The sequence below is a fragment of the Chiloscyllium plagiosum genome, chromosome 7 (genome assembly GCF_004010195.1).
Source record: "Chiloscyllium plagiosum isolate BGI_BamShark_2017 chromosome 7, ASM401019v2, whole genome shotgun sequence".
Classification (NCBI taxonomy): domain Eukaryota; kingdom Metazoa; phylum Chordata; class Chondrichthyes; order Orectolobiformes; family Hemiscylliidae; genus Chiloscyllium; species Chiloscyllium plagiosum.
In genome coordinates, this window is record NC_057716.1 from 58,107,627 (window position 1) to 58,125,064 (window position 17,438).

Here is a 17,438-nt window from a genome sequence, read left to right on the forward strand (position 1 = left end):
GGTCTTGGAGGAGCTGGAGATGGGTGCACTTCCTGCAAGTGTAATCAGCAGGGACGTCCATGGCATCCCTCACCTCAAACATGTTGCAAGAGGAACATTGCACTGCCTTCATTGCCATCCCTCTAAAAATAACCTTTTTTAAAAAAAAAACTGGGTCTAAAGAATAGAACAAACAAAATACAGCACTTACCTACTTACCACAACGGGTCTTATTATTAGGTTAGCGGAGGAGGGCGGGTGGGAGGCACTACCTCTGTAGTGCCTCGGGTTCTTCTCCTGCGCGCTTTTATAGGGAAAAAACCTACCCAGGTAAGCTTGCGCTATACCTGCTTCCGGGTCCCGGCTGCCCCTCTGGTCTTCGTCACTTCCCCTTGCTGCTCCCGCTCTTTCTGTGAAGAGAAGAAAAAACACCGCTGCCCGCTACGGTAAGTAATTTTAAAACAAACTGTCTCACCTTAGCTGTAGCCTTCCGGGTTCCTTTAAACTGCTGCTGCTCGCACTCAAAATGACCGTTGATGTCGAAGGGTGAGTATTTATACTCACTGCTTTCCTTCCCGGCTGCCACTCTGGTCTTCGTCACTTCCCCTTGCTGCTCCCGCTCTTTCTGTGAAGAGAAGAAAAAAAAACACCGCTGCCCGCTACCGGTAAGTAATTTTAAAACAAACTGTCTCACCTTAGCTGTAGCCTTCTGGGTTCCTTTAAACTCTGCTGCTGCTCGCACTCAAAATGACCGTTGGCGTCGAAGGGTGAGTATTTATACTCACTGCTTTCCTTCCCGGCTGCCCCTCTGGTCTTCGTCACTTCCCCTTGCTGCTCCCCCTCTTTCTTAGCTGTAGCCTTCCGGGTTCCTTTAAACTCTGCTGCTGCTCGCACTCAAAACTAGAGGGCATAGTTTTAGGGTGAGAGGGGAAAGATATAAAAGAGACCTAAGGAACAACTTTTTCACGCAGAAGGTGGTACATGTATGGAATGAACTGCCAGACGAAGTGGTGGAGGCTGGTATAATTGGAACACTTAAAAGGCATTTGGATGGGTATATGAATAGGAAGGGTTTTGAGGGCTATGGGCCGGGTGCTGGCAGGTGGGACTAGATTGGGTTGGGATATCTGGTCGACATGGACGGGTTGGACCGAAGGGTCAGTTTCCATGCTGTACATATCTATGATTCTATGACTCATTGTACTTTTGGTAACAATGTAACTGTTCTGACCATTCGAGGACTGATTCTGATTTATGCTTCTGAAGCTCAGGTCAGTGATTGGTCCCTGTTCAGATGGTACACTAGTCTTGAGCATCTTCTTCAGGGCAGATTCCTGCTTTTTCCATTCTCACAGAGGTTTCCATGGGCACTGAAACCCCTCGCTGTAGCAAATTTTTTGATGAGTCAGCAAATGTTGATACGTTTAACTTGAAAGCAGCTTCAGTATTTCATTCTTTTTATTAGAGGGCTAATTTTTGTTCATCATTTGCCATGTTGTGTGCCGTCATCTCTGTGTGCATGTGTGCTTTGCTGGGATAAAAATTGAAACTGACCATTAATTTGTGTATAGTATTTCAGAACTGAAAAGGGGAAATCAACTTATATATCAAGAAAATAAGAGTATGAGTTTTGCTGCTGATAAAATTAAGTAAATTTATTGGATTGATTTGTACACTGCAATTTACATTAACAATATTTTACAGTAATATGCAAAAAAGTTGCAATAGTAGTTATAGTTTAATATAAATGAATCTAAAATATTGTTGTTTGAATGTAGGAACCCCTTAAAAAAATAGTCTTGATACTTGAGACAAGCTTATCAATTACATCCATTATCCTTGCTAATCTCAATTTATTTATGATGCATTAAAGGCAAAATCCAATTTTTAAATGTCACAGGTCACATTTGACAATTTAAGTGCACTTAATGAGGATGGCATATTTCCATACTTACTGCTAAAGACCAGCAGAAATAATTTTTAAATGATATTTTTAATTACATGTAAATATATTTACTTGTTTTTTTTAATTCAATAAAATATGTTTGACTTTGTGGCCATTTCTTTGAGAGTTTTTTTAATGCAGAATTGCATATAAAGTATCTATATGAGTCAGCATTTTAACAGTTCATGAAATCTTTCATATCATACATAATCTAATAATTCTATTAAAACATTAAAAATTGAAACAAATAATTACATTCAGTTTTCATAACTCTTTCATTTCAAAATCCCCATTTAAATGGGAATCAAACATTTACAAACAAGGTGAAAAATGTTATCCAGAGGCAAAATTCTCCAGTTGCTAGAAATCTGAAATAAATACACAAAATGCTGCAAACACTCAGAAGGTCTGGCAACTTCTGGGAGAGAAACAGGTGGCTGAATTTTACCAAAATATTTCATGTGCCACAGAGGGTCGAGTTCCATGAACCTTTGTGAATTACCTCATGTAATTCTCTGTTGCTCACCACATTATGTGTACTCTATACCTTCATAGTGCACTCATGCACTATACTGCACTTAGCAACATAGGAAGTACTTGCCACCGCCAGGACTTACTGAGATGTCCATCACCGGTGCCATATTTAAAGCTCAGCTGCATACCAGGTCAATTGCTGGAAATCAGGAATTGCCATCCACAATTGCCACGGAGATGGTTGACAGACGGCAAGTTGCCACCTAGATTTGTTGACAATTCTGAATGAGAGTCATATCAGACCTGACTATAACTCTAGGCTGCATTCTGTATTTTTTGACAAGTCTGAATTGTGCCGCAGTTTTTGGTGCAGAAGGAGGTCAAGATGTAAAACGAACAACTCCTGCCATGTCATCTTGGAATTTGATTGTGAACTTTACAGCTAACCTGACATTACTTTGCTTCACAGCCATTATCAGGAATGATTTGTCATGTCAAATGAAATGGACAAGATTTTTGATGCCCAGGAATTTTAGCTGATACACTTGATGAATGCAGAACTGTTGGTCCATATACAAAATTGTATGACAACATAAATTTTTAACCTGTACTCTATTAGCCTCTGTTTAATATTATCATCCCTTTAAGGGCCTCACATTGTTTACAAGTAGAGCTCGTTCTGAGGGGAACTCCATGCACTCCACGCACTTTGAGTGTGGTGGCAGTTATTTTCCACTTCAATGCACATTTGCAATTTGAATGTGGATGGAACGTAACACAGGTTAACCTCAAGGACTAAGTAAAAAATGAAAGAACAGTGGATGCTGGAAATCAGAAACAAAAACAGAAATTGCTGGAAAAGCTCAGCAGGTCTGGCTGGCAGCATCTATCGCAGATTCAGTTGCCATCAGTTCTGAGGAAGGGTCACTGAACCCGAAGTGTTAACTCTGATTTCTCTCCACAGGTACTCCTAGACCCACTTAGCTTTTCCAGCAATTTCTGTTTTTTGTTTCTCACAGAGTAAGTCACAAGCTTAGCCTCTCAATCTCGGTGATCTCCCAAACATTCATGCTACTTTTTGATTTGCCCTCCCTGTCAGCTCTATCAGCTTTGATCTTCCCTATTTTCCCAACCAACTCTTATTTATCTGGGTTACCTTCACACTTTACTCCCTAAGCCACAGGCATTCGGTGGTATACAAAACACACTGTCTCCACAAGTCAGGATGGCAATGATCATTGATGACACCCCTCTCCCCACAATGTCCCTTGCCTTCCCATTGCTTTGTTGTCTTGCATCCCAAGATGTTGAGTTTCAGTCCAGCATGCTATCTTCAGTCTTCACAAAATGACTTCTCCAGCATTCCCACCTCAGTGCTGGCTTCTTATCACTAAAAGTTAAAGAAGTTAAAATACCCTGCAGAAACCATGGCCAATGCCCTTACCGACATGGAAAGACTGCTCTGACTGATGGATGGCTAGACCCCTGAATGACTTACCACTACATGAGTGACTGACGCTCACTCCCAGGACTGTAGTGTTATGAACATCCTAACTCTGATCATCCCAAACACTGACTGTGTCCAAACCCTTGGATTGATATTGGATGATATCAGCCTTTGACTTACTGTACCAGTATCCACTAACTGGAGGCAGTACCCGTTGACTTGGAGGAGGACATATCTTAGGCTTTGAGATATGGGCATTTGGTTGAAACACACTGTGTGTTTGTTGTGTAGGCTGCTGGCACATGCTGCAAGTATGACATTGAAGTAGCAGTGTGGTATAGTACATGTCCACTGCCTTAGCTTTTTATTGTCGACAAACATGACAGGCTGCCTGGCTTTGTGTCTTCACTAGAAGACAGACATATTGTGAGCCTGTAAGCTTTGAATGAGGGAGAAAAGTGCAAGGCAAAGGAAGGAAGAGAAGTTGTGAACATAAATAGCAAGCTAAGTGTCCTGAGATGCACCCTGTTCTGATGCATGAGATGGATGTTTGTCACTGTAGACAAACGTCCAGCAGCAACCATACAATGTAAAGTGTCAATACATTACAAAATTTAATACTGAAGTGGAGAACTCTAAGTGAGTCAGAGACGTGCCATGATGTTGAGAGAATGGTACATGTCCGATTGTCAATCTCTGTGAAAGAAAGATATTTCATTGATTATTGCACAAGGACACCCAGATCCCTTTCTACATCTATATTACATCTGTCATGTGTTTGCCCATTCAGTCAACTTAAGCAGATCGCTCTGAAGTCTCACTGCACTCTCCTCACAGCTCAGCACAAAACAAGAGACAGGAAATTACAGAGCAGAACCTTGTGAGTTTAGTTATGGGGGTTATTTAACTAGGCAGGAGGGTGGAGGATGGAATCCCAACATCTTTCTACTTGCAAACCTGATTAAGTCTGTGGTGGCAAGACCAAAGCACAACCTTTCTCCCCAGCTGCCAGTTTAGGCCCTTCCATGAGCAACTTAAGGCCTCATTCTGCTGGTATGAATATTAATCCAATGACAAGCCTCTATCCATGTAGCCACATTTCCCTTCATTCAAGATGATTTGCCATGAAGTTTTTAATTGATGGTCTATCAAATTCTTTTAAGTTGCATTTTAATTAATTGTTGCATTTTCAAATACCTGAATAAGACTGGCAAGCTTGAAAATAATCAGCTTTGTATTACCTGAAACAATATAACCTTGATTTAAAACTGATTTTCCACTACAATTTTCTGTATCCCATTCCATTGTTCATCATTTAAGTTAATGTAAATAGATTGTTTGAGTGAGCCAGCAAATACAGTTTACATGGAAAGAAAACAGTGTAACAGATAAACTGTGAACCATTTTACCTCAAATAAATTCAGTCTTTAAAAAGAGTAGACTCCATATCTCTCCTTGGTGGCCTTGTTGGAGGAATCTTTGATAAAACCTCCCGTGCATAAAAAGTATTGTGAAGTCCTGCTTCTCGTAGTGCTTGTTCAATTCGAACACGAGGATCAGCCACCACCTACTCAGAAAAAGTACAGTTTAGTTTTGATTTTCAAAGATAAACATGAAAGTTAGAAGTTTACTGAGAAAATATTGAGTCAGAAATCCATGGGATGAGATCTTCAGTATGTTTGACGTCAGGGAGAGGGCATGGAGTTGTCAGGTGCTTGTACTGGTGCAGGCACCGAGTGTTTCAAAGAATGGCTGTTCAGGTAGGAATCAGTGGTGCATAATGTTTAATGGGACAATATACCAATAGGAAGAGATACAAATTAATCCAGCAAAACTAAACGCAGTAATAATGTGGGACTCTACATAATGCTAGAAATCATTAGCTTCTAAAAATATTTGTAGAAATATCACGTGACAGTTATGTAACTAATGTACTTCCTCCTAATTCCTATCCTTAACCCCCAAGAATGCCATATGGATAGGAAAAAACTCCATTTATAGAATGGACATTTTTTAATGCACAAGTCTTATATTTTTATTATTTCATTATAATGATGTTTCATTCAAAAATATGGACCTAGATTCCTGAAAGGAAAATAGTTGTTACTGAAGAATAAATGGAATTGAGAGTTTTGGGTATAGAAAGTCCTAACAAAGCTGACTGAGGGTATTGCCCAGGAATTCTGAACTTCCAAATGGTCAATCACCGAGCATCTGAAACCCTCTGTTAAAGTCTCCATATCAGAGTTGGTTGATCCCAATTCACTTCCTTAAATCATCAGCAGGCAAAATTAGGGAGATTTAAACCTCCTGGCTAACCATAAAACTGAACCTCAATTCACACTGTCCCAACCCTCAAATGCATTCCACTCGACACATGCGCAGATACACCTCTGCCCACCCACTGATCCAACATTCAGGACACAATCCCCATCTTCCCCCATCAGTCTGAACACCAACCTCCATGGGTCTGACTTAAATCCCAATTCTCCCCCTAACCTGACTCCACCCTCTCATGGACTCTACATACCCTCCCCTGACTCCCACCTCCCAAATGTTAGCCCAAACCCAAATCCTTGGATGCTACTCGTTTCCCCTTCAACCAGCAACTCCCAACCCATTGCCCAGCTGACCTAATCAGACTAACTACCCTACCCACTCTACCTTAACAACTGACTCAACTACTTTCAACTAGTAGTTCAACGAGTAGACTCAGGTGACTGTGCAAACACCACACGGACATTCTTCCAGTGTCTGTGTGGGTTTCCTCCCACAATCCAAAATTGGGCAGGTTAGGTGAATTGGCCATGCTAAATTACACATAGGGTTCAGGGATGAGTAGGTAAGGTGCATTAATCAAGAGGTAAATATAGGGTAGGGGAATGGGTCTGGGTTACTTTTCAGAGGGACAGTGTGGACTTGTTGGACTGAAGTGCCTGTTTCCACACCTTAGGGATTCTATGAACTAGTTCGCCTCACCTGACATTCTCCAATTTAACCTAAGCACCCAGTTACTGGCTACACTACCCACTTCTCTTACCATCACTCACTTATACGGCACTCTTCCCCTCAACCAACTTCCACGTACTACCTGTATACCCTCACTCAATTGGCACCTTATCACCTCACCTATCTGCCACCCTAATACCCCCATCCCTCTACAAATCTTACATTCGTTCTCTCAATACTGTCAAAGTTGCTTTGGACCATAAGCCACTAAATACTGCAGCTCCTGACACAAGAGAGGTATGGTTTCAGCAGCAATCCCCTCCACAGCTGCCTACACAGATTTCTGGACTGAGTTGGGAAGATTTCTGGCCCGGAGGTTCACCCCCATAAAAAACTCTTCCATGGACATGAGGACAAATGTTTGTCTGATCTGGGTTGGAAAATGCATTTCCAACCCATTTTGGAAAATTGGGGCAATGCTGTTCAACCCAGTAGGACTATTTCACTTAGTTTCACTCTTAATTGATTGTGGCTCTTTCAGTTCCAGCATCTCTTATGAAGTCTTTAAACCTGTAGTTCTTGTATTCTAAGATAATAGTTGGTCTACTTCTACTTTTCATCATTCTACATTCATAGTTCCAAGAAGCCCAGCTCTCCCTCTCCATTTATTAACTCATCCATTGCATATCCAGATGAGATTTTAACTCTCTGCACCAGAAAGATTGTCTAGTTCAACCTCCATAACGTCATCTACCTTCATCCTATGTCAACATTGCTGTGGGACCCTTGTGTATGTCTTAACAATTCCCAATGCACCCAGCCAATTTCCCATCCTCTACAAACATCTGCTCAGCCAAAATTCTTGCGACAATATCTGGTCTCATACCAATTCCAGCATGTCCACTTGCATTGTTCTAACTTAAAACCTGTTTGATACTTTCTTGAGCAGCCTATTTCGAGATATTCATACAACCTCTGAAGGAGGTTGGACTTCAACCCAGGGATACTACCACTGCACGAGACAAGCCCTCTTAAAACCACTTGTGGCATCAGAAATAATAGCCTCCAGGTACCAAGTCAATTCCTCACACCTGAATCTTCATTCCTCTGACTTTGCCATCTTGTTATCCCCTCTTCTTTTTACTTTTGCTGTTGCACTTAGATGCCCTAACATTATAAATAGGGATATTGAGGTTATGTTAAATTTGTCAAGAATATTGGTTTGGACTCAATTAGTGTATGCCTCCAGTCAGAAAAATGTGATTGCATTGAGACAGTGCAGAAATGATTCACAAGGATATATCCAGAGTGAGGAACTTCAGTTATGGAGACAAACTGGAGAAGTCAGGACTGTTCTCCTTTGAGAAGAGAAGGTGAAGAGGAGATTTTATAGACATGTTTAAAATTATGAGGGACTTGGATTAGGAAACACAGTTTGTACCAGTGGAAGGACTGGGAACAGAAGCAGCATGGATTTCAGGTAATTGGTCATGCCACTTTTGGAATACTTTGTGCAATTCTGTTCTCCTTGCTATTGGAAGGACGATGTGAAACTTCAGAAAAGATTTAAGGATGTTGCCAGGGTTGGAGGGTTTGAGCTATAGGGAGAGACTGAATAGTCTGGGGCTATTTTACCCAGCGCGTCAGAGGCTGAGAGGTGACCTGAGAGAGATTTATAAAATCAAGAAAAGCATGGATAGAGTGAATAGCCAATGTCTTTTCCCAGGGTTGGAGAGTCCAAAACTAGACATCATAGATTTAAAAGAGACCTCAGGGGCAACTTTTTCCATGGAGAGGATGGTGCATGTATGGAATGAAATGCTAGAAGTAGTGATGGAGGCTGGTACAATTACAATATGTAAAAGGCAATTGGATGAATAGGAAGGGTTTAGCAGGATATGGGCCAAATTCTGGCAAATGGTTCTAGATTAGTTTAGGATATCTGGTTGGCATGGACGAGTTGGACTGAAGGGTCTGATTCCACTCTGTATGACTCTAATTGTCAAAAGAAACAACGGTGACATGATGGAAAATCATGTCTGGAGTCCACTGTCTGAGAGCACAATGGAAACAGGTTTATCTGTGGCTTCCAAGAAGGGGTTGGGTTATAATTTAGAAAGGAAGAATGTGCAGATCTGAAGGACAGGGCAGAAAAGTGACACTTGGTGAATTGCTTCTTTGGAAAAGACAGCATATACTTGACAGGTTAAATGGCATCCTTCTGTGCTATAGCAATTCTGTGATTCCAATGCATAAATGGCCTCTTCTACACAATAACTCCTCTTTTCCCATGCACAGTGGCAACCGAGGCAGACAAAGTACATGGTTTTGTCTGTTACAATAGCAAGTTTTATTCCTGCTACGTCGCAAGCCTGTCACCAGAGATTCTGGCAGAGGGAAGCCACTCCACATCAAGCATGGCTGACCAGGAGACTGCCCTACTCTTATAACCTGCCATTGGCATGTTGGAAGGATTTATAGGTTGATAACCAACCTAGATAGCCACATCATGAATGCATCTTCTCGCCTTTGAGAAGGACCCAAACCTAGAGCTTCTGGCTTATAGGCAGGGATGTTACCTACTGTGCTACAAGACCATCTCTTACATACTATTCCCTGTTTCAAGTCCTCTATTTTTCCACCAACATCTCTTCCTGAAAGACCATCCTTTGGTCATCTTTACTTCTTTGACTTAGGAGAAATTGAAGACTGCAGATGCTGGAGAGTCAAAGTCGAAAAGTGTGGTGCTGGAAGAGCACAGATCAGGCAGCATCAGAGGAGCAGAAGAGTCAATGTTTTTGGGCATAAGACCTTCATCAGGAATGGCTGAAGAAGGCTTAGTTTTGGCTTGGTATCAATGTTTTATCAAATATCTATTTTTTTATGTTCTATATATGGAAAGTTGTAATTTAGACAGTTAAAAGCTGGCAGAATAGCTAAAGGAAATACTATAAATATTTTGAGAACATACCCAGTTATATAATTTTAATTTTTTTGGTGCTTTGGTAGAGTCTCTACCTCTGGGCCAGGAGACTTAGGTTCAAGTCCCATCTACTCCAGAGCTGTGTTGTAATACCTCTGAACAGGCTGATTAGAAAATATCTATATTTATATGTACAATATATACCAGAGATAAGCTGTGTTTTATATCATAGAAATGCTGTTGTGATGTACCTGTTTATCTGTGTATGTGCACAAATGAAATAAAGGTTTTTGGAGCAAGAATTCTTCTTGTGTCCCAGTTCCAGTTCGGGCTTTCGATGCTTCTGTGTCACCCATCATCCTGACAGGATCAAACTGAGCAGTGACAGAAAACTGTGAACACAATTAATGCATCAATCTGAATTAGGTGGCCATTATAATTCCTTTCTAGATAAAGTATAATGTTTAGAAAATGCTATTAAATTAAGTAAATATTGTCTTTGTTGCAAATATACTTTATCTCTTAAAGTTTAAACTATTTACTTTATTAAATATTATTCAAATACTCAAAGCACTTTCTAAAATAATGTAATATCTGCAGACCAAATGTACTAATAGTAGAAGGGTCCAGAAAAAAGTTTGTGCAGCACTCTGTTTAGCTGATGTAATTGGGCCAAAATCCTGTAACTCCCTTCCGAAAGGCACTGTAGGTGTACCTACACCACAAGCTATAGTGGCTCAAGAGGGCAGCTCAATACCATATTCTCAAAGGCAATTAAGGATGGGCAACCAGTCTAGCTAGCTCAGCCAGCAATACCCACAACCTGTAAGCGAATTTTGAAAAAAGGGGGCTAAAAGGTTCAAGATCGTGCACGGCGCCATGAGCCTTAGTGGCTGAAAATCATGTACTCAGCTAGATGCCTATCAGATGTTAGGTCCATTGTTTACATAAATTTGGAAATGAAAGGTGATTCCTATAAATGTCAAAAATGTGCATATTAATTGGGGATTACCACCTGAAATAGGCAATGTTTGGTTGCCAAAGAGGCAAGTCCCCATAGAAATGGCAACAGTCTGTCTTTATTAACGGGATGATGACTATTCCAACCCCATAATGATGACATTACTACCTTTTGGGCAACTTAAAATCAACATGGAGCTATTCAATATAATTATTTTGTACTGTGTCCTGTCATCTGGTTTTATCTACCTTATAAGATCACTACTATAGGCCAGTCCCTTTCCTTTCCTTGTCTAATGAAGGGAAGTGGCATCAGTTGGCACTGGTGTCAAAATAAATTGATTTTCCTGGCAAAATTAATTACCTTGACTCAGATGAGAACAACAATGGATGAAATAACAGAAATACTGATGTTCATGGAAATGTATCCTAGCATCATTTGGTCATATGGGATATCCCAAAGTATCTCACCTCGACAGTAAATTTGACCCAATACCTGTCTGACCACATTGACAAATGTATCTTGCAAACCAAGCAGCATAGATTGAAGGCTAGGTATTAAAGTTAAGATGGTAGGACAGTGAATCGACATGGTTGTAACAAAGAGATATCAGATTTTCAATTGATTGTCATAATCGTATTAGTTACAAAATCTAGTTGAAAGAAAAGTAAATCAAAGTAGGCATCTTAATATGTGTGAGGCATTGGTTTGTTGTTATCATATGCATCTCAACACCAGCATCATAGTTGACTAGTTGTTGCATTTGCATCACTATAATGCATTTATATAAGATAAGAGTTAAAATTTAAGAGTCTAGGCTTTATGGTGAGGTCAAGAATTTTATTTAAAAAACGAAATCAGTACCTTCTGCCAGTAAGCATCGAGTACTTTTTGCCTTTCTTCTTCCTCTTGTATTTGCTGCAAAATTAGTGCTTTTCTTTCTTGACGACGTTTCTGTAACAATTCCTGTCGGTGCTTCACACTATCATTAACAATACCATATATAATCAACACTTTTGCAATCTCATGCTAATAAATCCAATAAAGATGAGTCAGTTAAAATGCCACTCAATGAAACAGATGTCAAACTTTCAAACAGCTATTACACTCCTATCCAGGAAATAGAGATTGGTACTTGGGCTTCCCTTGTCGGAAATTAACCCTCTTCCCTCTAGTTCCCATCTGTGTGTGTTAGTATTCAAAGGAGAAATAGTTTTGAAGAATAATTTTCTATTATATGACTTAAATTCATCATAATGGTTTTGGTTACATTAAAGTTGTAAATCTCAATAGTCCAATAATCTTGTTCCAAATACATAAATGATTTAGACTTGAAGGTAGGACAGTTGATCAATAATTTTAATGATGATACGAAAATTGGTGAGGTGATAAGTAGTGAGGAGAGTATCAGAAGGATACAAGATGGTCTGGTCAGACTGGCTGATCAATGCAAATGGAATTCAATAAATGTGTGAGTTGATGTACTTGGGCATGACAAACAAATCAAGGGAATACATAACAAACAGTCGGACCTTTGGGAGCATTGGGGATCAGAGGAACACTGGTGTGCAGAGCTACAGGTCTCTTAAGGTAGTAGGCCAGGCTGATAAAGTGGCTAAGAAGGCATATGAGATAGCTGCCTTTATCAATGAAGGGACAGAGTTTAAGTTTAGGGAGCTTATGCTGGAACTGTATAAAATATTGATTAGATCACAGCTAGAGTATTGTGTGCAGTTCTGGATTATAGGCATGATAAGAGGGATACGATTGCACTGGAGAGGTTGCAGAGGAGATATAACAGGATGCTGCCGATACTGGAGAGTTTTAGTTACAAAGATAGATTGAATGGACTGGGTTTGGATAGACTGAGAGCAAAGGAATCTGAGGGAGGACATGATTGTGATATATAAAATCATGAGAGGCCATAGACAGTCATACAGTCATAGAGATGTCCAGCATGGAAACAGACCTTTCGATACCTGTCAGATAACCTAAATTAATCCAATCTAATCCCATTTGCCAGCACTGGAATCTAATCGAGGGGTTCAGGGTGGATTATATACAAAATAACAAATACCCCAGGAGTGAGTTACAGACTGGAATCTAATCGAGGGGTTCAGGGTGGGTTATATACAGAATAACAGATACCCCGGGAGTGAGTTACAGGCTGGAATCTAATCAAGGGGTTCAGGGTGGGTTATATACAGAATAACAGATACCCTGGGAGTGAGTTACAGGCTGGAATCTAATCAAGGGGTTCAGGGTGGGTTATATATACAGAATAACAGATACCCTGGAGTGAGTTACAGACTGGAATCTAATCGAGGGGTTCAGCTCAAACCCTCCTAATAAATCTTTTCAAAACTCTTTCAAGCTTCACAACATCTTTCCTATAGAAGGGAATCCTAGGTTAGACAGGAAAGAACATTTCCTCTTGGAGGAATCAATGACCAGGGATATAGATTTAAGGTAAGGGGCAGTAAATATAGAACAAAGAAAATTACAGCACAGGAACAGGCCCTGCGCCAATCCAGATCCTCTATCTAAAACTGTCACCTATTTTCTAAGGATTTGTATCCCTCTGCTCCCTGCCCATTCATGTATCTGTCTTGACACATTTTAAATGATGCTATCGTGCCCACCTCTACCAACTCCGCTGGCAACACATTTCAGGCACCCACCACCCTCAGTGTAAAGAACTTTCCACATATACCTCCCTTAAACTTTTCCCCTCTCACCCTGAACTCATGATCCCTAGTAATTGAGTCCCCCACACTGGGAAATAGCTTCTTACTATCCACCCTGTCTATACCTCTCATGACTTTTGAGACCTGACTGAGGTCTCCCCTCAACCTCCGTCTTTCTAATGAAAATAATTTTAATCTACACGACCTCTCCTCATAGCTAGCGCCCTCCATACCAGGCAACATCCTGGTGAACCTCCTCTGCACCCTCTTCAAAACACCCACATCCTTTTCATAATGTGACGACCAGAACTATACGCAGTATTCCAAATGTGACTGAACCAAAGTCCTATACAACTGTAACATGACCTGCCAACTCTTGTACTCAATACCCAGTCCGATGAAGGAAAGCATGCTGTATGCCTTCTTGACCACTATCGACTGTTGTTGCCTCCTTCAGGGTACAATGGACCTGAACACCCAGATCTCTCTGTACAACCAATTTTCATCAGGGCTTTTCCATTGTTTGCTTTTGATTTGATCTTCCAAAACGCATCACCTCGCATTTGCCTGGATTGAACTCCATCTGTCATTTTTCTGCCCAACTCTCCAACCTATCTATATTCTAAAGCATTCCCTGACAGTTCCCTTTACTATCTGCTACTCCACCAATCTTAATGTCATCTGCAAACTTGCTAATCAGAACACCTATACCTTCCTCCAGATCATTTATATGTATCACAAACAGTGGTCCCAACACTTTTCCCTGTGACCACTGGTCACAGCTCTCCATTTTGAGAATCGTCCTTCCATTACTAGTGTCTCCTGATGCCCAGCCAGTTCTCGATCCATCTAGCTAATACACCCTGGGCCCCATGCAACTTCACTTTATCCATCAGCCTACCATGGGGAACCTTATCAAAGGCATTATTGAAGTCCATTTTTATGACATCTACAGCCCTTCCCTCAATTTACTTTGTCACTTCCTCAAAGAATTCTATTAAGTTGGTAAGACAAGACCTTCCTTGCACAAAACCATGTTGCCTATCACCAATAAGCCCATTTTCTTCCAAATATAAATAGATCATAACCCCTCAGTATCTTCTCCAGCAGCTTCCCTATCACTGACGTCAGGTTCACCGGTCTACAAGTACCTGGATCATCCCTGCTGCCCTTCTTAAACAAGGAGTCAACATTAGCAATTCCCCAGTCCTCTGGGACATCACCTGTATTCAGGGATGCTGCAAAGACATCTGTGAAGGCCCCAGCTATTTCCTCTCTCACTTCCCTCAGTATCCTGGGATAGATCCCATCCAGACCTGAGGACTTGTCCACCTTCATGCCTTTCAGAATACCCAACACTTCCTCCATCCTCATGCTGACTTGACCTAGAGTAATCAAACATCTATCCTGAACTTCAACATCAGTCACGTCCCTCTCCTCAGTGAATACCGAAGCAAAGTACTCGCTAAGAATCTCACCCATTTTCTGACTCCACAGGTATCTTAGAGGGGATGTGATGAAGATTTTTTTTCACTCAGGAGTAGTGAGATTCTAGAACTCACAGTTTGGAAGGGTGGTAGAGGCAAAAGTTCTTAAAACATTTAAGAAGAATTTAGATGAGCACTTTTGATACCATGGCATACAAGGCTATGGGTTAAATACTGGAAAATGGAATTAGAATAGTTAGGTGATTGTTTTGAACTTGCACAGACTTGATGGACCAAAGGGCCTTCTTCTATGCTCTGAATTATTGCTCTCACTGCAGTCGGAGATGCACACTCAACACTAATTACACTTGTAAAATTTTTGTCCAGATCAATAATCTTCTTCTTCACTGAAAATATGCAATCATATTCACATGAGAAACATACTGCATTGAACACTGGTGAGAAAAATAAAAACTTTTACAGTGCAGTATCACTAAAGGGGAAATAAAAAGCCAATCACATCCACATTGTTATGGACTAGGCCAGATCACTCAATACATTAAGTAGGCAGCCCAGACCATAACTTTGCAATTTGTTTTTATAAGTGTACAGTGAAAATTACCTAGAGTAAGTTAACTAGGTTGACAACCAGGTTTTAAAAGAGACAAAAATGTATTCACAAAATTACACAATGGAACAAAGATAGAAGAAAGAACCCCTACAGAACTCAGTCTATCCAAACTGGACTTAATTATGCTGTTCTGAATATACACAATAAGCAAACCCCCTGAAACAACAGTAAAAATTGAACAAATGCTTACAGATTGAAGTTATAAGGGCAGAAGGAAAGAGAATTTTTGCAGCCTGTTCACACAGTCCACTGCTGAACTTTTAACTAGTTCTGGACTGAACTGCTCAGTTAGAGAGCTGACCATTCTTCCTTCATTATACAGGTCACATCTAAAACATGACCACATGGCCTGGAGTCTCATCTGTTTACATATAAACAAAAGGCCTCTCAAAATCCTCTCTCATCTCTGTACCAAACTAGTTACCCTGGGGCTGGGAGCTGGTTTACAGCCTCTCTGAAAATAACCCAAGGACCAGTATCCTTGAGAAAAGGAACAGCTTTTAGAAAAAAAAAGACCAGCTTTGTGACAACATTGAGAAACATGGTATGTGTACAGCTCTGAAGTATTGGCAGGTATATTTGTAATTTGTGACATTGTTGATCACACCAGAAGAAAAATCAATAGTCTTGAAGGACAAAGACAGTGGATGACAGAAGGGAACATTTAACTTGAGAACTGGCAATTCATCCTTACCACTCTCTGTCCCTTTTAGCTTGCTCTGCCATTTCATTTTTCAATTCTCTAAGTCGCTGCTGATGTTTTTGTTCTAGTTCTTCCCTCTTACGTTGCTTTTCAGCACAGAACTGCTTTATCTAAAAACATACAGATGAATCTTTTAGGTTTAGTGAATGCATTAAAATGCAGTTTCAAAGTGGCCTTGATGTCTTGTAGGTAGGGGACTCCCCCAGGGGATACAAATCAGCAAGTCATTCTGAACCAGAGTACAAACATCCAATGCCAAATCTCGGTATTTGTAGGCAGCTGATTGTGTGACAGCATACCATATGTCCTAGCTATTCTGATCAATATCACTGTAGCCGGAAACAAACACAAATAATGTTGGAGAAATTCACCAGGTCTGGCAGCATCTGTGGAGAGAAACAGACCTGCCAAACCTGCTAAGTCTCTCCAGCATTCTTTGTGGTTGTTTTAGATTTCCAGCTTCAAAATATTTTACTTTTATCAATGTAGCCTGATCTCATCTGAACTCCAACTCCTACTATGCATTGGTTCACAAGTGTTACCTCTATCAGCCTTGAAATGCCCAAGTTCTGTACAGTTCAACAACTTAAAAGTTCTCAAATGTAAGCCTCTCAACACTAGTGATAGTAATTCTGTGGCACTGATTTATGCCAAATTGTTATGTCTGAAAGCTGGGAGTAAAAATTCACTAGGTAAGGGTTCTTTTAACTATTAAAAGTGCAGACTCATTTCTTTAGGTTACAATTGTTTTATCGTTTTAGTTTTTCTTTGTCGATTTTTGATTGCTCTGAGTCAAATCTTGCTTTATCTTTCTGTAACTAATTTTTCACTCAGATTTAAACTTTTCATAATCCTTATTGTACAGATTACACAGTCCTTCAATCTAATTAGTTCAGAAGAGATGTAGGTGCTTTCATAGAGTCAAAGAGATGTACAGCACAGAAACAGACCCTTTGGTCCAACTCATCCATGCCAACCAGATATCCTAAATTAAATTAATCTAGTCTCATTTGCCAGCATTTGGCCCATACTCCTCTCAACCCTTCTTATTCATATACCCATCCAGATGTCTTTTAAATCTTGCAATTGTAACCAGCCTCCACCACTTCTTCTGGCAGCTTATTCCACACATGCACCACAAAAAGTTGCTCTTTGGTCCCTTTTATATCTTTCCCCCTCACCTTAAACCTATGTCCTAGAGTTTTGCATTCCCTCAACCCAGGGAAAAGACCTTGCCTATTTATTCTATCCATGCCAGTCAGGATTTTATAAACCTCTGCCAGGTCACCCCTCAGCCTCCGACACCCGAGGG

The 17,438-nt window shown here is 40.5% G+C and overlaps 2 protein-coding genes across 8 annotated transcripts in view; one reads left to right on the forward strand and one right to left on the reverse strand.

The window, feature by feature from the left end:
* Positions 1-12,680, forward strand: part of LOC122551619 (uridine phosphorylase 2-like) — a 45,116-nt gene extending 32,436 nt beyond the window's left edge. Inside the window, exon 8 of the mRNA XM_043693813.1 lies at positions 9,093-12,680. Coding sequence (XP_043549748.1) covers positions 9,093-9,244 — 152 coding nt within the window. The 3' untranslated portion in view covers positions 9,245-12,680. The remainder of the gene's footprint in view (positions 1-9,092) is intronic.
* The window catches only part of LOC122551617 (coiled-coil domain-containing protein 148-like), a 99,195-nt gene continuing 86,224 nt past the window's right edge, over positions 4,468-17,438 (reverse strand). For all 7 annotated transcript variants that reach the window (XM_043693809.1, XM_043693807.1, XM_043693811.1 and 4 more), the window contains 5 exons: positions 16,118-16,236; positions 11,543-11,660; positions 9,969-10,109; positions 5,255-5,412; positions 4,468-4,541 (listed from right to left, as the gene is read on the reverse strand). In XM_043693809.1, coding sequence (XP_043549744.1) covers positions 5,266-5,412; positions 9,969-10,109; positions 11,543-11,660; positions 16,118-16,236 — 525 coding nt within the window. In that variant the 3' untranslated portion in view covers positions 4,468-4,541; positions 5,255-5,265. The remainder of the gene's footprint in view (positions 4,542-5,254; positions 5,413-9,968; positions 10,110-11,542; positions 11,661-16,117; positions 16,237-17,438) is intronic.